This window comes from Pantherophis guttatus, chromosome 3, assembly GCF_059756535.1.
Source record: "Pantherophis guttatus breed Tessera chromosome 3, ASM5975653v1, whole genome shotgun sequence".
Taxonomy (NCBI): Eukaryota; Metazoa; Chordata; class Lepidosauria; order Squamata; family Colubridae; genus Pantherophis; species Pantherophis guttatus.
In genome coordinates, this window is record NC_142065.1 from 177,754,817 (window position 1) to 177,774,785 (window position 19,969).

The 19,969-nt window shown below is 36.7% G+C and overlaps 1 protein-coding gene across 2 annotated transcripts in view; it reads right to left on the reverse strand.

Annotated features, from left to right (window-relative positions):
* The window catches only part of CYP7B1 (cytochrome P450 family 7 subfamily B member 1), a 105,742-nt gene that overhangs the window by 21,258 nt on the left and 64,515 nt on the right, over positions 1 to 19,969 (reverse strand). For both annotated transcript variants that reach the window (XM_034429862.3, XM_060681959.2), the window contains one exon: positions 12,968 to 13,104. In XM_034429862.3, coding sequence (XP_034285753.1) covers positions 12,968 to 13,104 — 137 coding nt within the window. The remainder of the gene's footprint in view (positions 1 to 12,967; positions 13,105 to 19,969) is intronic.

The window sequence follows — 19,969 nt, forward strand, 5'->3', positions numbered from 1 at the left end:
GAAAATATGCTATGCAGTCAAAGGTTACAATACTGTTCCTCAAATTTCTTTCCTTTCCCCAATCACAAGAAATACGTCATAACAGAATTAATACTTTGCTTTGTATGGATAATCAGCATTATTCTTTATTTGCATCAATCTTTTTACATTCCTGGACTTTTATTATATTTCTATTAATATTTGTGGATCACATAATATTTGTGATCCCAATAACAATGGGTATGAACATGCTATAAATTTTTGCATTCTGGTTCCAGTAACAAATTATCCATTTTTATTAGGTTGTCTCTTGAGGTAACAATAAACAAAATTTAACAATATAATATGTGAATGTTTCTAAAATGTTTCCTATACTTTATTCATTAATATCTAAACTAAAACTTAGTTTAAGTAATTCCACAATTCCAAAGTTGAGAAAGTCCACCTTTTTGGTACATTATTCATCAAGACGTCCACCTTTTAAAATCTTATTTCATATTCCATAGATTTAACGAAGATAGTGAAGTTGTTGAACAAATCTAAAGCTTTATAAGTCACAATTCTTTCACTTCTAAATACCAAAACTTGCTAAACTTCTTCTGAATTGGCCAATAAACATAAGAAAGAATATTTTGTGAAAGATTACAGGATACAAATTTAACATTCTTTAAAACACTATGTTTCTGATTTGTTAAAACAAAACATGTTCATTTTTTCCCAGGTACCTTGCAGGTTTTTCAAATCTATCTTCAGCAGAATATAGAAGTTAAATATAGCTTTGGAAACCTCTGAAATTCATTTGAACAAAACAGTAACTTTAAAACCATAAAGCTATAGTTTTATAAACTATAAATTGATAGAGTATCCAAAACAGTTTAAAAAAGCAAAAATAAAGAATTTTTCCTTAAAAAATATAAGATAATAGGAAAAGCTATGTGGAGTCTAGAAGAGACATTCCCCAAATACTATAACAGTACAAAGATTCCTCCCCCAACATCAGTTATGAAATTCACCTTCAATTGAAAAGTTGTAAATATACAGTAGTAAATACAAAGTGCTACAATCTTTCTACTTGTGATCCCAACTGAATACAATTGTCAACAGCTTTGAGGCCTGATAATGTGTTTATCTCAGAATTCACGGATAAACAACATAAACAAAAACAGATAAAAAAAAACCTTCTGATTTGCTTTGCCGCTGGACAAAAGCCTTTATAAAGAAAGCTCTTAGCTTTCTTTTCTAAAAATCCAGCTTGCCTTTTACTTTGGATTGTAAATATTATTATGCGGTAATCATAGATCTAAGAAGTTTAACTAAAAATATTAATTTAGTGAAAGAAGAAATCTGAACAATATGCAGTTTTAATTTCTAATTCATTGACTCTGTACCCACAATGCTCATTTAGGATTTTTTCCATAAACAATACCAAGGAGTGATCTTGCTCAGGGCCATCGGAAATTCCGGTAGAGGGAAGGCGTTCCCTGAGGATGGACATTGGAAGACTAAACCTCTTGTCCTGGTGACCAACCCAGATTGGATCATGCAACGTATATTTGCCTTCATTCATTATTGGGAATACTCAGAAATCATAGGTTATTTCTACATACAGTAACAGTCTTGAATATAGGTGATTTCATTATGAAACTCATGCATTTTCTCTTGGGAGACAGCAACAATCATTTTCAAGTCTGCCATATCTTATTAAGAGAATCAAGCTATAGTGGATATTTTAAAGCTTCTATATAGTTTTTAATTACTGAAACTCTTAGTTTTATAGCCCTTTAAATAATGAGGCAGAAAATTAGAAGCAATTCAAAATTAGACACTTTCCCAATGTCTGGAATATCTGACAGGTCAGGAGTTAAAATCACTCCTTGCAATTCCTCTGAGATAGGAAGAATTTTTAATTACAGATTTTCTTCTTTCTTAAAAATGATGATTGGAATGTCGAGATGATTGCTTTCTCTGGCATTTTGCTTTGGGCCCCATGATTGATTCACAAACACTTAAAAAGTGTTCACATGTCACTTAAAAAGAAGAAATAAAGTTGTCCAATTATGAAAAAGGTTATAAAGCAGTCCAAAATTCAGAAATAATCTCCAAAAATCAGTGAGACCAGGGACTGTAGATCCTGCAGTCACCTATTTATTTATTAAATTTTGTACCAACCATCTCTTTGAAAACTGGAATCTCTAAATTCTATTTGATAATATTCAATATTATTAGGTTGTGTGTTTTAAGGACTGCAACAGAACACCTTGTGAATATTTACTTAGGAGACAATCCCAGAGGACAGATAGAATTTCTCTGTCAATAAATGTGTATAGAATTAATAAATGTGTATAGAATACATATTATAATTATTATTGTTTTAAATCAGATTTATGTTGAGAAATATATGGACACAGAAATTGGTGGGTGCCATTCATTAATGCTATTAATTCTTATTTTATTTTTATTTTTATTAAATTTTTATATCGCCCTTCTCCTGCTGGACTCAGGGCGGTGCACAGCCTAGAATAAAAAACATCCCAATACAAAATTTAAAATTTTTAAAAGAATTAAACAAGAATTAAAGAATTTGTTTAAAAGAATTAAACAAATTTTGGCCCAAAATTTAAAACCTCCCGACTAAACCATTTACAATTAAAAATATCTAAGGATTCTATTTCATGAGTACAGATTTGGACCTATTACAAAAACAGATTTTTTAAAAAAAATAAAATCTAAAAATTACATGCTTGAATCTTTCATTTCATAAAAATATATTGTCCTACACATATTTTTCCATATTCATCTTTTTAAAGTCCACAAACATATTATTTTCCAGTTATATAAAAAATAAGAGTTGTTTATTTCTTATTTCTAGAATATAACAGAATAACAGAGTTGGAAGGCTTCTAGTCCAACCCTCTGCTCAATCAGGAAACCCTGTACCATTTCAGGCAAATGATTGCCCAATCTCTTCTTAAAAACCTCCAGTGTTGCAGCACTCACAACTTCTGGAGAAAAGTTGTTCCACTGAGTAATTGTTCTAACTGTCAGGAAACTTCTCCTTAGTTCTAGGTTAGTTCTCTCCTTGATTAGTTTCCAACTATTGCTTCTTCTCCTACCTTCATATGCTTTGGAAAATAGGCTGACCCCATTAGATATTTGAACACTGCTATCATATCACCCCTAGTCCTTCTTTTCATTAAACTAGACGTCCCAATTCTTGCAACCGTTCTTCATATGTTTTAACCTCCAGTCCAACTAATTATTTTTGTTGCTCTTTTCTGCACTCTTTCTAGAGGCTCAACAACTTTTTTATATCACAGTGACCAAAACTGGATACAATATTCCAAGTGTGGTCTTACCAAGGCATTATAAAATGGTATTAACACTTTGCGTGATTTTGATTCTATCCCTCTGTTAATGCAGCCTAAGACTGTGTTGGCTTTTTTTGGCAGCTGCATCACACTACTGGTTCATATTTAAGTGACTGCCTACTAGGACTCCAAGATTCCTCTCACAGTTACTACTATTGAGACAGGTACCACTTATTCTATACCTGTGCATTTGGTTTTTCTTGCCTAAATGTAGAACTTCACTTTTCTCACCATTGAAATTCATGGGGATGTCTATATTTTAGAGATTTTGCTGATTTCCATTACTTCTAGGTAACATAAATGCATAGGGTTCTACAGTCTAAACTTTTGCCTCTGATCTACAATAAGAGTTTCAGCCTGGCCACCACCTGATATTCTTGATGCATAGCTAGTATCACTGCATTGTGTTTTCTGGATATTAGTTTGACATGGCATCAGTTATCTTGTGGTGAATGTTTAAATTTGTATAAACTTAAGGATGCTTAACAACATCAGAAGCTCAAGGGTAACACCAGGAAATTTAGTAATGTAGCCTGCAAAGATACAAGCAAGTCTCATATCTATTCATAAAAACATGCATACGTTGAAGATCTAACAATGGTACAGAAAGCTCCAATCTGGCAATGCTTTCATTAGTCCACAATGACATCTCAGAGGAACTTAATTTTCCTTTTTTGGGAAGACTTAAAGTCAAAGGTTTTGATCAAATTATGGTCACCACAATCTTAATACTGGCCCATCTTCTCTCATTTTCTAACTGAACACTGTTGAAATCCTCATCCCTTTTCAAACAAATATTAGACACAGCTATTAGTTATGATGTGTGTGTGTGTGAGAGAGAGAGAGAGAGGGAGGGAGGAAGGGAGGGAGGAAAGAAAGAACTATTAGAACTTGCTTGCAATACTTGTACTACCTACTTGATGAGCAAGGTGGAATCCATTATCATTGTCCAATATTAAGTAGAATCAGAGGCATCTTGAGATGGGCGAGAGAGAATGCGGTCAGAGTGATGCCAGCAGCACCACAATACAAGTTTCTCCCCTTTTCTACATGCATTGCTGTATCACACTTATGTCTCAAAGAGGCAGAGCTTGTAGCATGATGCTGCATTTTATCATTCAGGTGAAAGGGGCAAATTCCTACGGACAACACTGAGTGATACCCACATTAGAGAAACTAAATGTGTTTTCATTGTGCAAGGTAGCAATGTTTCATCCATGAAAAGTCAAATAAGTTGATAAAATTATGCCTCACTGGAGGTTTCTCTCCTGGATGCATGAACAGTCACTGAAACTATAAAAATAATTTCAGTGCAGTGTTTGGTGTGAATTTTTTGAAACAATTGTTCCCAGTTTTCTACATTACAGCTGAAAACTCATTAAGGCTGTAATTTGACTTTTATGTATTTAGGAATAAGATTTCTATGGAACTCGAGAAGATTTACTTTTAGAAATATAATGGATTTATAATGTTACACCACTGTGGAAAATTTTCTAATTGTTGATAGAAATCTTTCAGATAAAAGTTCACAAAGCATCTCCCCTCTAGTTTTGAACAGTTTGTAAACAAAGGTAAAAAATAATTACTGTCTTCATAGTAGAGGCACAAACTGTTCAGAGATTTCAGTATTTTTTTTCCTCTGGCTACAGTCCAATCTATCACAAAGAAATCATCTTGGGAGTCACATTTTATTATAAGCACCAGTGACCAAAAGACTGGAAATACTACACTCTGCTCTGATATTATTTAACAAGATGATTTTGAATGCTATTAACCTGAAGATGTCAGCTAGCTTTCCAACTCTGAGCATTCAGGGTAAACAATTTAAGATTTCTTTAAAAATTAATTAATATTAATTTAAACCATCTGTCCACCATCTGCTATTTTCAGATGAAAAATATGAGCTGTTTTCTTTGTGATCTTTACTCCAACATTTTGCAAAACAATCCCCAATTCTTATATATTTAATTACCAATATAAAATAAATCAACTTTTAAGTATGAGGACAAAGTTCATCCATTGTCTGAACACAATTGTTTGAAACACCGTCCTAATACATGCCCATGATCTATATAGTCCCTTAGGAATCATTTGGATTTATTTCCAAATAAATTTGTTTATGACCTGTACAAATATATATTCTTATTCTATGTAAGCCCATTGAAGTGTAATGCTGCACGCAATACACTTCTGACAAAATGTCATGAAATCAACACCTCTATTTGTCCAATTAATTTCATTTCATGCCAAAAAGCAACACCCCATTTGCAAAATCACTTTTGCAAGTAACAAAAAATGGGAAGAAAGGTTGGGGGGGGGGGAGAGGAGAAAACAAAATATCCATAAATTCAAATCCAATACAAATTGAGTGAAATAGCATTAACTTACAAAAGTACGCCATAGTAATAGGATATTTATTAATAAAGTATACTTCAATATAATATATTGAATATTACCAATATTCATATTTATTTATTTTTATTTACTTATTTATTTAAATTTGATTTCTAGACCGCCCTACTCCCAAAGGACTCAGGGCAGTGCACAGCCAAACAATAAAACACATACATACAAAATTTAAAAGTAGAATTAAAATCAAATTAAATAGTTTTGGCCCAGACAAATTAAAACCCCGAACTATTTAAAACCAATTTTAAAATTTGAATATATAAAATACTAAAAGATATTTAAAAAATTAAAAATCTTTTATAAAAGAGGGAGAAAATTAGGCCAGGCCCGCCTGGTGAAATAATAAGGTCTTTAGAGCGCGGCGGAAGGTGCGCAGATCCGGGATCCTCCGTATCTCCGGGGGGAGCTTGTTCCAAATAGTAGGTGCCCCCACAGAGAAGGCTCTCCCCCTGGGGGCCACCAATCGGCATTGTTTGGCCGACGACACCCGGAAGAGCCCGTCTCTATGGAAGCGTACCGGCCGGTGGGAGGCCATTGGTGGTAGTAGGCGGTCCTGCAAGTACCCAGGTCCTGAGCCATGGAGCGCTTTAAAGGTGGTAACCAAAACCTTGAAGCGCACCCGGAAGACCACCGGAAGCCAGTGCAGCTCGCGCAGGAGGGGTATTACGTGGGAAAGCCATGTCGCTCCCATTACTACCCGTGCGGCCGCACTCTGCGCCAGTTGGAGCCTCCGGGTGCTCCTCAAGGGGAGCCCCATGTAGAGAGCGTTGCAATAGTCCAGGCAGGAGGTGACAAGGGCATGAGTGACCATGCGTAACGAGTCCCGATCCAGAAAGGGACACAACTGGTGGATCAGGCGAACCTGATGAAAAATCCTCCCGGTCACGGCCGTCAAGTGCTCTTCTAAAGACAGCCGTGAATCCAGGAGGACGCCCAAGTTGCGCGCCCTCTCCGTGGGGGCCAATGATTCGCCCCCAATAGTCAGCGATGGCACCAACAGACTATATCGGGATGTCGGAAACCACAGCCACTCGGTCTTGGATGGGTTGAGCCTGAGCCTATTCCTCCCCATCCAGATCTACACAACCTCCAGGCACCGGGACATCACTTCAAGGGCATCGTTGGGGTGGTCTGGAGTGGAGATGTACAGCTGGGTGTCGTTAGCCTACTGGTGGTACTTCACCCCCAAACCACGGATGATCTCGCCCAGCGGCTTCACATAAATGTTGAACAGGAGGGGCGAGAGGACCGACCCTTGCGGCACCCCGCATATGAGGAGCCTCGGGGTTGACCTCTGGCCCCCTGTCAAAACAGACTCTTTCAACCGGTGCAGCATGATACCATGGTCAATGGTATCAAAAGCCGCTGAGAGATCTAACAGGACCAGGACAGGGGAGCATCCCCTGTCCCGGGCCCTCCAGAGATCATCTACCAACGCGACCAATGCCATTTCCGTACTGTACCCGGGCCTGAAGCCTGACTGGAATGGATCTAGATACGTCGTTTCATCCAGGTGCTGGGGGAGCTGTTGCACAACCACACTCTCAACAACCTTTGCCACGAAGCGAAGATTGGAGACCGGACGATAGTTTAACAACATTGCCGGGTCCAGGGAAGGCTTCTTGAGGAGAGGCCTCACCACCGCTTCTTTCAACGCGGCGGGAAAGTCACCCTCACTGAAAGAAGCATTTATAATCCCTTGGAGCCAGCCTCGTGTCACTTTCCAGGAAGCCAGTACTAACCAGGAAGGACACGGGTCCAATAAACAAGTGGTCGCATTCAGTCTGCCCAGAATCCTGTCCATGTCCTCAGGGGTCACAGGATCAAACTCATCCCAGATAACATTCTCAAGACCTGCCCCTGTCTCTCCCCCTGAGACTACCCAGTCGGAATCCAAATCTTCCCGAATCTGAGTGATTTTGTCATACAGATAATGAACAAAATCCTCGGCTCTACCCTCCAAGGGGTCCTCCCGCATTTCCTGATGGAGCAGGGAGCGGGTCACTCTAAAGAGGGTGGCCAGGTGGTTATCTGATGATGCAATAAGAGCAGCAAAATAGCTACATTTTGCTGCTTTTATCGCCACTAGGTAATTCCTAATATGGGATCTTACTAGTGTCCGGTCCGATTCAGAAAGACTGGCCCTCCAACTACTCTCTAGGCGTCTTTTCCGGTGCTTCAACTCCCTCAACTCAATGATATCATTATAATATAATGTATTCAATATATTCCCTCAACATCTGAAGTGATAAAAGAGGAAGAGGAGGATGAGGGGAGAAGGAGGAGGAATAGGAGAAGGAGAAGGAGAAGGAGAAGAAGGAGGAGGAGGAGGAGGAGGAGGAGGAGGAGGAGGAGGAGGAGGAGGAGAAGGAGAAGGAGAAGGAGAAGGAGAAGGAGAAGAAGAAGAAGAAGAAGAAGAAGAAGAAGAAGAAGAAGAAGAAGAAGAAGAAGAAGAAGAAAGTTCAATATAATTAACTACTGCTAAATTTTTACTTTATATGTTGATGTGTGACTGAGGGGAGGATTAATCCTACAAGACTTTGTAAACTCTGTGATTTTTTTCTGCACGAGTCCAGATATCTTATGTATATATTCTTACTCGGTAGTTACTTCCTGGGATCACAGTAGATATACAGAGTCTCTTGATTATAAAGTAGAGTGTTGTTCAATAAAAGTTTTAATCAGAGTTACAACCACACACTTGTATTTGCTGTCTATCATCCCCTTTACTACATCTCAACATCTGAAAATTCAGGACAAAGGGATGCAGCTCAAGAATTGCGCATTTAAACAATAGCACAGACTTTTGTTCCTGTATATTGTCAGGATTGTGGCCTTCCCGTTTAAGGCTGGGCATCAGCTGGTTAAAACATTTTTTCATGTACTATTCATTTGGCATTTATTAGTTTTGGCTCTAACTGGAAATCCTCTATCCTTGTCTCATCTGATCAAGGGTACAACCCCCAATGAAAAACAGAACACAGGGTTTTTTGTATGTTAATATTCAGCAAGAAACTTCCCATAGTCTATTGCTAACTTCAATGAGCAATACAAGTAGTCCTTGACTTGTGATCAAAACTGGGACTGGAATTTCTGTCACTAAGTGATGCAGTCGTTAAGTAAGTAATCATGTGATTGGGTGATTTTACAATCTTTTTTGCAACAGTTGTTAAATGAATCACAAGGTCATTAAACAAAACTGGCTTTTCCCATTGACCTTTCTTGTTGAAAGCCAATTGACATGGTGATCACATGATCCTGAGGGTGCTGAATCATTGTAAATATATGCCAGTTGCCAAGAGCCCAAATTGCAATTATGTGACCATAAGAAAACTGCAACGTAAGTGTGAGGACTGATTTTAAGACACCTTTTTTAATGTTGTTGTAACTTTGAATGGTTCTAAACAAATGGTTGTACATTGTGGAAAGCCTGTATTATTAAAGTATACATCATAATATAGGTACATGTATATATGAAATATGGGCATCTGTTACTGAAACTGTTATGTAATATTTAACACATTTGTGGTACTTCTCCCAAGAATATCCAACATACTTCAAGTCTGCTCACTAAAAACATGTCACCTTATCACACCTTAGAGCAGGGCTGTCAAATTCACATTGTTATGGCGGCATCATGTGACGTATCAGGACTTTTCCCCCCTTCGCTAAACCAGGCGTGGGTGTGGCCAGCGTGTGACGCATCTGGCCCGTGGGCCAGGAGTTTGACAGCCCTGTCTTAGAGGCATGCCTTCTTTCTTTTTTTTTTTTTTTTTAATTTGATTTATATGCCACCCTTCTCCGGAGACTCAGGGCGTATATATTCCTGACCAAATTTATGTAACTTATCTACTTAACTCATCTTTTTGGGTTTGTTTGGGAAACACAGAACAGAGAATTTTGTTAATTTAACAATATTGCACATATATTATGAACATTCTAATTTTTGTTTACATATGAATGCTTTGGATGTCTATTCGCTTCACAATGAATCTTTGTAAAAAAACATGAATAATATAAAAATCATGAAGAAAATGTGAAAAACATAGGAGAGTCTGATGATCTCCGATTGTTCAAGAAATGTATAGTTTAAAGCAGTTTATTCAATAAAACAAACTATACTAAATACATTGCTACAGTGATACTTCATATAAAATATTGAAATATACTGTGAAAGCATGGGATATAAAATCCCAAAATGCTGTTATCTGTATGATGGTGAAATACATTACAAGTTGTCATTTAACAGACTTATTTATAATCAAGTTGGCCCAATATCAAATTTAATGGAATAAATTCTCTGGGACTGAAAAAAGTGCCTTTCATTCAAATGTTACTTCTTTATTGGCTGATGAAGTATATCTCCATTGCATATTTCTTTGCTTAGAACAGAATATACATTTTACAATAGTTGTGACAGTATATTTTAGCTGGGTAGATATGAAAGATCAGATGTTCTGAAAAATTGTTTTGTTAAACAATCTCTTTGTTAAGAGATTGAAACCAGCCACTTCAAAGGCCTTGTGAGGTCAGAGTAGATACTATTTTTTTTAAAAAAAAAAATATCTGTACAGATATATACAGATCCCCATATAACAATTATTTTCTACACCAACAATTATTTTCTATTTTACATTTCCTACAATAGCTTCCTGTTAGCTCAGATTCACTTCAAATTCTTCAAGGAGTGGAGGGGGCTGTGGAGAGAAACAATTGCAATTAATAAGTGTGTGTGTGTGTGAGAGAGAGAGAGAGAGAAAGAGAGAGAGAGAGAGAGAGAGAGAGAGAGAGAGAGAGAGAGAGAGAGAGAGAGAGAGAGAGAGAGAGAGATGTAGAAACAGGTTTTGTGGGGCATAAAAGGGAGGGATTGCTGATTCCATTTATGTAACACTGGTCTTTCTTATTAGGAAGATTTTGCTGAAAAGTTGACAATGATGTACAGCAGTGACTCACTGGAATGACGTTTAGGGAAAATGATTCTGCTGCACCACCACACAAAACCAATTAGAGAACTATTTTCCACGACAGGTCAGGAATTTCCATTGTTTCTTGTGGAGAATAATTTCTTTATTAAGGTGACATTCATGTCCATTATTGCTTTTCGGAATGACAATCATTTGCTTATCATACAGGAAAATACAATCAGTGAAATCACGTCACCAGTCTGAGGCAATGCCAGAAACTCAGAGCATCAGCCTGTGTTTTCCAAATGAAGTAATCTGAGAATTAATAAGGAGAACATTATATATTGGCACTATTTTTGACAAGACTTTTAGTGGCACATCAAAAGGAAAAGGTAAAGCTAGTGCAGAAATGCTCTAGATAGTCCCTCTATTTTGCCAGTTCTGAGAGACTCCCTGAAATATTGGTACCTGAAGTAATGAGGGCCTGCAATTCTTAACGGTATCTCCATGACCTTCCAATAATTAATAAGAAATATGGGAAATGTAAATGAACAAAAACCATAAACTATAGTGTCTTTTTTTTTTTTTTGCTCTTTCATAAGTCAGAATACAATATGTTGAAGTAGAGATGTGTGATCTTTTTTTGGCCTTCTCTCGCACTATATCTTGCTGCTCTGTTTGATGTTGATGCAGGCTGTTGATGGGACTTTGTGATAGATTTTGAAGGAGAAGCCAAACAAAAAGACCCAACAACTTGGAAAAACAGGCCAGACAATTTTTGGTAGTCATCAGAATCGTTCACCCTTACTTCCCCATACTTCCCCACCCCAATTGGTGAATACCAATTCACAGAACATCAGACATTTCTGCATTATCCACTCTGGCGACTACAGATGAGGTGTATCTGTGCTATGCATCATAGGATGTCCATTCTGGCTCAGATATTAACAATTATTAAAAATTTGAATTCTTTTTTTTATCTTGTACAAACTTATATATTATTTGAAATAATTAGGTATTATGTTGTGGGAAAATACCCAACTAGGCTGGAGGGAGGTGTTAAGAGAGGGCTGAGTTTAGAGGGCTTGAATTGCAGGAAGCTGCACAGGAATGACCTTCCTCAGAATCTCTGAAGCCTCCTCTGACTATTCCAAAGGTGACAAGCTTTGCCATCTACCAAGTTCTCCAATCTGGCCAACATCATAAACTAAGTCAATAAAGTAATATTCCAAAGGGGAAAAATTAACAGTTTAAAAATGTTAAAGCAATAAAAATTATAAGTAAAACATAAAAGGAAGAAAATGCAATTACAAAAATACACCAACACAATATTCTTATTGGTTTGGTTGAAACAATCACATTAATCATGTCAGTTAAGACCTGGCAGTATACTGTACCTGATTGCCTTTCAGATATGTTAGGAGTATAAGTTCCCAAATCCCCAGCTAGTTTGGAATTCTTGTATTAGATTTCCAAGATATTTGGAACAAAAACTTGAGATTTTATTACACAAATATTATGGTTGCCTACAATCTTAATCCTCTACAAAAAGTGATAGTGTTTGAACATTTCAGTTTAGAGGAAAGGGATGGGAAGACACAGTAAAAATATTAAAAATCAGTCATGGTATGGAAAATGTTGGGGTTTTTTTTATTAAGGTGACCAACTTTTTTACAATGAGAAGGAGAACATATGCGTGTGTGCCATGTCGTGTTTCGGTAAGAAATAAACAAAACCACTTGCGCACGGCACACTCTCTCAAAACAATTCTCCTGTGCGGAGCGCATGCGTCTCATAATTGTGTGTTGCCGCACTGTACCGAGCCTTGATGAACCATCATGTCAAATACAAATATGTCACATCACATGCAATGGATTGGATCGGCATCAATCGAATACTGAGATTTACAGATTAGTCTTCAAATATCGAAAAAGAGGACATGTAGGAGGATACTTTTTGAGAAAGGGCAGAACTTACAAAAGAAGTCCTCCCTAAAGGAGGATGATTGGTCACCTTATTTTTATATATTTCTCACAATGTTACTGTAGAATTGTATTTGTTAAACCTAAATGTGAGAGATTGAGGATGAAATAAAGTATCTATATTACTTTAATTATTCTTACTTATAAATACAAACTGCCCAGAGTCATCTAGAATAGACAGTGTTTAAACTGAATGATGGATGAATGGATGGATGGATTGAAGGATACATATATACAGGCATACATACAATCTATATTCCTTTGTACTATTATTTAACCTACTAAAATAACTCTAAGAAGTTAATAAAACAGAAACGTTGCTCACCAGCCATGTGTACGGTAAAAATATCTCCATGTTTTTTATTCAAAGTTAATAAAAAACCAATAGCGTTTTTTCTAAAGTTCAGGGCCTCTCCCAAGAAAGGAATCCAACCATTTATTAAGGGAGGCTCTCCAGTGAGCCTGAAAAATAAAAAGAAAGCACTGTTAGTTGATACATAGTTTATATAATTAAAGTACATTATAGTGGCGCAGTGGTTAGAGTGCAGTACTGCACTCTACTTCAGCTGACTGCTAGCTGCAGTTCAGCAGTTCAAATCTCATCAGGCTCAAGGTTGACCCAGCCTTCCGAGGTGGGTAAAATGAAAACCCAGATTGTTGGGGCAATATGCTGACTCTGTAAACCGCTTAGAGAAGGCTGTAAAAGCACTATGAAGTGGTGTATAAGTCTAGGTGCTATTGCTATTTGAAAATTTGAAAGCTTAGCAGTCACACCCTGAGATTTTATTTTTATTCCTTAGGTGCCAAAGTTTCTACATCCATACATTTTGCCACTTATCTTCACTATATTGTAAAATCAATACAATTGGTTTAAATGTTCAATTAAGGAACTGATTCATGGTAAAATGCATCTATATTCAGGTATAACCCAAGCATCCAAAATAAAGCAAAATATATACACTCAAATAGTCAGATTTAGTATTTTTAAAGTCTAAAACATCTTTCCAATTCAAATTATAAATAAATAATCCAATTAAAAAAAAACCTAACTAAAAAAACTCAAATGGGCATGTGCATCTACATGAATGATATGTTCTTAAAGACAATTACATTTCAAATGTCTGTATTTAGTATTTCTGTCCAAAGGTAACCTTGTATACCTGAAAGTAATTTAGGAAGGACATAGCTAATATAACTGAAGTATTATATTTCTTCAGAACATTTTTCAAAGCTAAATTTTCAATTACACATTATTCTGCAATACCACTGATCCAATGAAATATGCATTTTAATATTCCAATCATTTATAACTAATATAGTAGCTAAAAACAAGATATCAATCAATTTCATAAGCTAGAATATACTTTATTTTCATGGTCAGTTTTCCAATGACTTGCTGAAATAAATACTTTTCTGAATGCCATAATCCAATCCAACGAGACTGACTGATTAACTGAAATAAACATGGATTTCTATGCCATCTACACTAGAAACTCTAGCTGCCTTGCATTTGAAATCCATTAACTCTATAAGAGCAAAATATCATGCAGAGTAATCTGTCTATGGAGATTCTCAGTCATCCAGGTCATGGTTCAAGGTGCTTTTTCAAGAGGCAACTGGACTTTCTGTTTTTTTCTTTGAAGGCATCAAAATGCATCTTTGAAGACATTGAAGGAATGAGAGCAATCATTATTTCCTGAGCAGTTTTCTCTGATTAAATATCAATTTCCATATCCAACACTTTATTTTATCAAGATTTATCAAGTTCAAATTCTAAATCATCTTTACAGAATGAAACAGCTTCAGCTTCAAGAGAAGCTGTTGCTTAGACATCCATTCCTAATCATGGTGATGAAATGGTGAAATGCCAAGGCTAGTTCCACAGGTTCATATTTGTATTACAAAATCCCATTCAAGCATAATATGTAAGAGACAAAGCTTTCATCATGGTGTACTTTTTACTGTTTGCCTTCCCCATCAACACTAATGAAGTATTCAATGCTTACTTAAAGAGTGTTAAATATCATTGATATTATTCCTTAGATGTTGCCTGAAATACATGAACATCAATTTCAGATAGTTGAGACTTTCATGAAGGAAACCTTGAGCTATCTGAAAGCAAGTTCATATTTAGGATCACTTTTGTAAAACTACTCTATAAAATTTATCTTCTCTTTCTTATCTTAAATATATTTATTCTCATGTTAAAAAGAAAATGAGAGAAATGGCAGGAAATATTAGGAGCCAAAATTTGTTTCTCTATATTTGTTTCTCCACCTTTTAAAAACTTATTAGGGATTTGAAATGATAGAATATACCATATACAGTCAGAAGGAATAGTACCACATTAACCAATAGGGGGATCAAATGCTAACTGAACCTCTATCTGAACTAATTCTATAAAACTATTTTACTTCCTAATTACATGGATCATCTTAATTGATTAGTATCAACATTTTGGCATGTTTAGTCCCATAATGCTTTTTCATATATTATGTATTTTGCCCATTAATTTTTTATGCAAGTTATATAAAAATGAATTCTAAAAATGAATTTTAAAAATTATTCCCTTATACCAAATTAAGCAATACATCATAGAACTGAAAGTGTTTGAAACAAAAACATAATTTTATGAAACTTTTTAAGTGCGTTTTCCTACCAAACAATGATAATGCTGCCATGACTTATTCCATTTTAATCGTACATAGAAGAGAATCATAATCACATTTTTAAATTGATGCCAACCTTTGTCATTCTTATTTCTAAATACTTAAATCCACCTAGACTAATATGAAACCTAGTAACTTTCTGAAGTTGCTACTATGTTTCTTTATCAATGTTATTTAAAATAACAGAAGAGCCATCACCATCAACTTCTTGGTCTATTAGTAAATAAAATTTATTTTGTTTCAATCAATACACAATTGGACTACATTTGGAAGTTAAAAAAACTAAACATACCATTTTTAAAAATAGAATAAGAGTATTTTTCTTGTTTACATTAAGACCAAATTCTTATTTTTCCCAAAATGTTGTGCTAACCTTCATATAGGATTGTAAAAAATATGTTAAGAGTAGTCATCTTTGTTTTGTGCCCTTGTTTATTTGAAAAGTATGCTGGTATCATTGATTAAATAAATACATTTACAGTATGTCCACATTATATTTCTATAATTAGCTTAGACTAAAGTACCTTTCACGTGTTTTTTTTTTTTGTATTTAGAAAACTTCTAATAAAGCATTTAGTCATGTTTTGAATATTTAATACTCTTCTAGTTACATCCCACACAGTAACAGAATACAGGTTCTATGTGACTATTGGCTCGGCAAAATTCTAATTTTAAAAAATCATAACATAAAATTTCAGTCTCAATGTATGATTTGTATTTAGTCAAGTAACTATGTGGAAGCCATTAAGTGATAATTTCTGGGACTTCCAGATATCTCCAAGTTCATATGACAAAGCAAGTCCATCATTTAGAAATACTTCAGTACATTTACATTTATACTTGCTTTAGTCTAAATGTTAATTAAGGACCTAATTCTAGCCCACAGCTAAAACAACTTCTTTAAACAAAATGTTTAAGTTTACGTAGAATATTTCATAACAAAGAAATAAGAGGGAGAAACATGCTGTTTCTATGCCTTTTTACTGTACACCGTATTATGCACCAGTAATTTCAATTGAAATTACATACAATTGAATTGAAAACCCGATATTGCATTAATATTACACTATACAGTAGGATTCAATATAGTTACTGCCCTGGGATAGAAGCTGTTTTTCAGCCTAATTGTCCTTGTTTTTATTACCCTGTACCATCTGCCAGATGGTAATAGTTCAAGAAAAGGGTGCCAAGGATGAGATGGATCTTTAAGAATATTTTGAACATTCTTAAGGCAGCGGGAGCTATAAAGCTCTTCCAAAGATGGAAGAGGGCAACCGATGATCCTCTGGGCAATGATGCTAACCCTCTGGAGTGCTGTCCTATCTGTCACTGTGCAATTGGCAAACTATACACAGGTACAGTAAGTTAAAATACTCTCTATGGTGCAGTAGTAGAAGGTCACCAGCAGTTTTTCATTCAGTTGTTGTTTCCTGAGAAGTCTCAGGTAGTATAATCTCTGCTGGGCCCTTTTGACCAGTACTGCAATGTGAGTGCCCCAGGCCAGGTCCTCTTTTATGATAACAGCTAGAAACTTAAAACTGGCCACTTGCTCCACTTGGTCTCTATTGATAAGAAGGGCTGGATGTTTGATCTATTCCTTCTATGGTCCACTATAAGCTCCTTGGTCTTACTGGTGTTAAGGACCAAGTTATTGTGTCCACAACACGAAAGCAACCGGTCCACCTCATCTCGATAGGCAGACTCATCCTCCAGAGATGAGTCTCACCACAGTTGTATTGTCTGCATATTTAGTAATAGTATTACTAGCGTGAGTGGGAATGCAGTCATGCACATAAAGAGCATAGAGTAAGGGACTCAACACGTAACCCTGTGGTGTACCAGTGTTAAGAATAAGAGCTGAAGAGATATGATTACCTAATCTGACCCTCTGAGAGTGGCCAGACAGGAAATCATTAATCCAATGGTAGATTGAATAAGAAAGTCCAAGATCCATAAGTTTAGACACTAGTCTATGTGGAAGTATTATGTTAAATGCAGAGCTAAAATCTACAAAAAGCATCCTCACATAGCTCCCCCCACCCCCACTGTTCCAAATGAGTCAGAGCAGTGTGAAGAGATTTACCTCATTTACCTCATGAGATTATAATTTTAATAGAGCTGTAAAAATTGAATCTATAACTGTTAGAAATCCTAATAATGTTGGTGAACCTTTTCAACACCAAGTGCTGAAATGGGAGCGCGTGCGTGCATGCACGTGCTGGAAACTGGAAGAGCAGCCGCCCAGAATGCATGCGTGTGCCGGGTGTCTGCTCTTCGGGTTTCTGGGTTCGCATGCGCGAAGACCAGCTGGTCTTCGCGCGTGCATGCATACCAGAAACTGGAAGACCAGATGGCTAGTGGGCATGTGCACACTGGAAACCCAAAGAGCAGTGCCCGGTGCACTCATGCGCGTATGTGCTCCGGGCAACTACTCTTCCGGTTTCTGGCATGAATGCATGTTATTGAAAAGGTTCACCAACACTGTATTAGGATTTCTAACAGTTATAGATTTAATTTTTACAGCTCTGTTAAAATTACCTCATGAGGTAAATGAGGTAAATCTCTTCACACTGCTCTGACTTATTTGGAACAACGGGGGGGGGGGGAAACTATGTGAGGATGTTTTTTGTAGATTTTAGCTCTGCATTTAACACAATACTTCCACATAGACTAGTATCTAAACTTATGGATCTTGGACTTTCTTATTCAATCTGTCTTTGGATGGTGAACCTATGGCAGGTGTGCTGGAAATGGCATGCAGAGCCATCTCTCCAGGCATGCGAGACATTGCCCATTGCTCTTCCGGGTTCCAACGCGCTGGCCAGCTGGTCTTTACACGTGTGGGACTGCCAGAGCAGCTGCCAGGGGCGCATGCGCATGCAGGGCGGCTGCTCTTCCAGTTACCGGTACGCACATGTGCACGGGCCACCTGGTCTTCTGGTTTCTGGAGTGCATGCACGCACGAAGGCCAGCTAGCCGGTGCACACTGGGTAGCTGCTCTTCCAGTTTCTAGTGCATGCAGGAGCACTGGCCAATTGGTCTTCGCACGTCCATGTGTGCCAGAAACCGGAAGAGCAGCTACCTGGTGCGCACTGGTCAGTTAGTCTTCACACATGCATGTATGCCAGAAACCAGAAGGCCAGTTGGCTGGCGCACATGCTCCCACTAGAAACCGTAAGAGCAACTGCCTGGCACATGAATGCACACCGGGCGGCTGCTCTTCCAGGTTCTGGCACTCCTGCATGTGTGAAGACCAGCTGGCCAGCGCTCTGGAACCAGAAGAGCAATGGGCAACGGCTCGCATGCCCGGAAAGATGGCTCTGCGTGCCACTTCCGGCACGTGTGTCATAGGATCGCCATCTCAGTCATAATACATTATCAAGTTTTCAAATGGAAAGAAAGCCTGGCTCTGTGGCACCCCATGCTTAACCTCCTCCAAGTGATTTCATAAATACCAACAGAAGCAAAATAAATGATGCTAGAGTCCCTCAGCAAAAACATTCATGCAGTACAACTCATTTTGTACTAATCACAAGAGACTGACTAGTTTAATCAAAGATCAAAGCTTTATTTCTATCAAAGCCTTGCTGCTATCAAACAGCAAAAAAATTATGTAAGAAAATTACCCTACAACTCAGATTTTCAAATATCAAAAGAAATTCTGCTATATTATTATTTTTAAGTTGGCACTATTAACATTAACAATATCTATAAATAGTGAAAAGTTGTTTAGCATTCATAAAGACTAGTATACAATTATAGGTGGTTATTTATATAGCATGAGTAAAAACACTGTAGAAGAACATTTTAGTAATGCATTTTCATCTTCACTTCTATTTTGTTCTTTCAACCTGTAACCACACCTAAATACTTATACTTTACACTGAATGCTGAAAATTGAAGGTTATTGTACTAGTATCTGTTTAAATAATACCATCTGTTATTTTCTATTGACCTCATTACTTTTTTTCCTAGAAACCATATTACAAATAGCTTTGCCTTGCTGTGTGATGTTTAGTATATAATGGAACAATTTCTGCTTAAGTTCTATTTTTTGCATTGCTGAATATTCTCCAATTTTCGTATCACAACTTTATTTCATCAGCAAAGATTTTCTTTTCTGGTATTGTGCCATTTTTTCCCCCTGTCAATATGTATTTTAGTACACTGTGATATTTTTCACTTATGACTTCTGGAACTAAATCCATCCGAAATATTTGTGCTTTTAGTTCTAGTTTAATTTTTAGAATTTTCTGAATAATTTGGTATACTTCTTTCCAGCGGCTTGGTGGCCTAGTGGTGAAGACGCTCACCCCCACTCAGAAAGTTGAGAGTTCAATGCTAGGTAGTGGCAGATGTTTCTCTCCTAGGGTGGAGAGAAAAAAATATCTGCTGCAAACTGTATGTGGCATCAGGAAGGGCTTCCGGCCAGTAAATTCTCATTTTCGTCCAGTCGCTGTAAGGGATTACAGGCTCATAAAAAGGAAGCTTATTGGTATATTTATTTCCTGTACTTTTGAAAAGGTTTGTTTTACATAAACACGATATATGATAAAACATCCCTTCTTTGTTGAAGTATTCCCAACATTTATTCCTATATGATTTGTCTCTCTTGATAATTATTGACAGAGTTATATGACACCTGTAAAATATTGTAC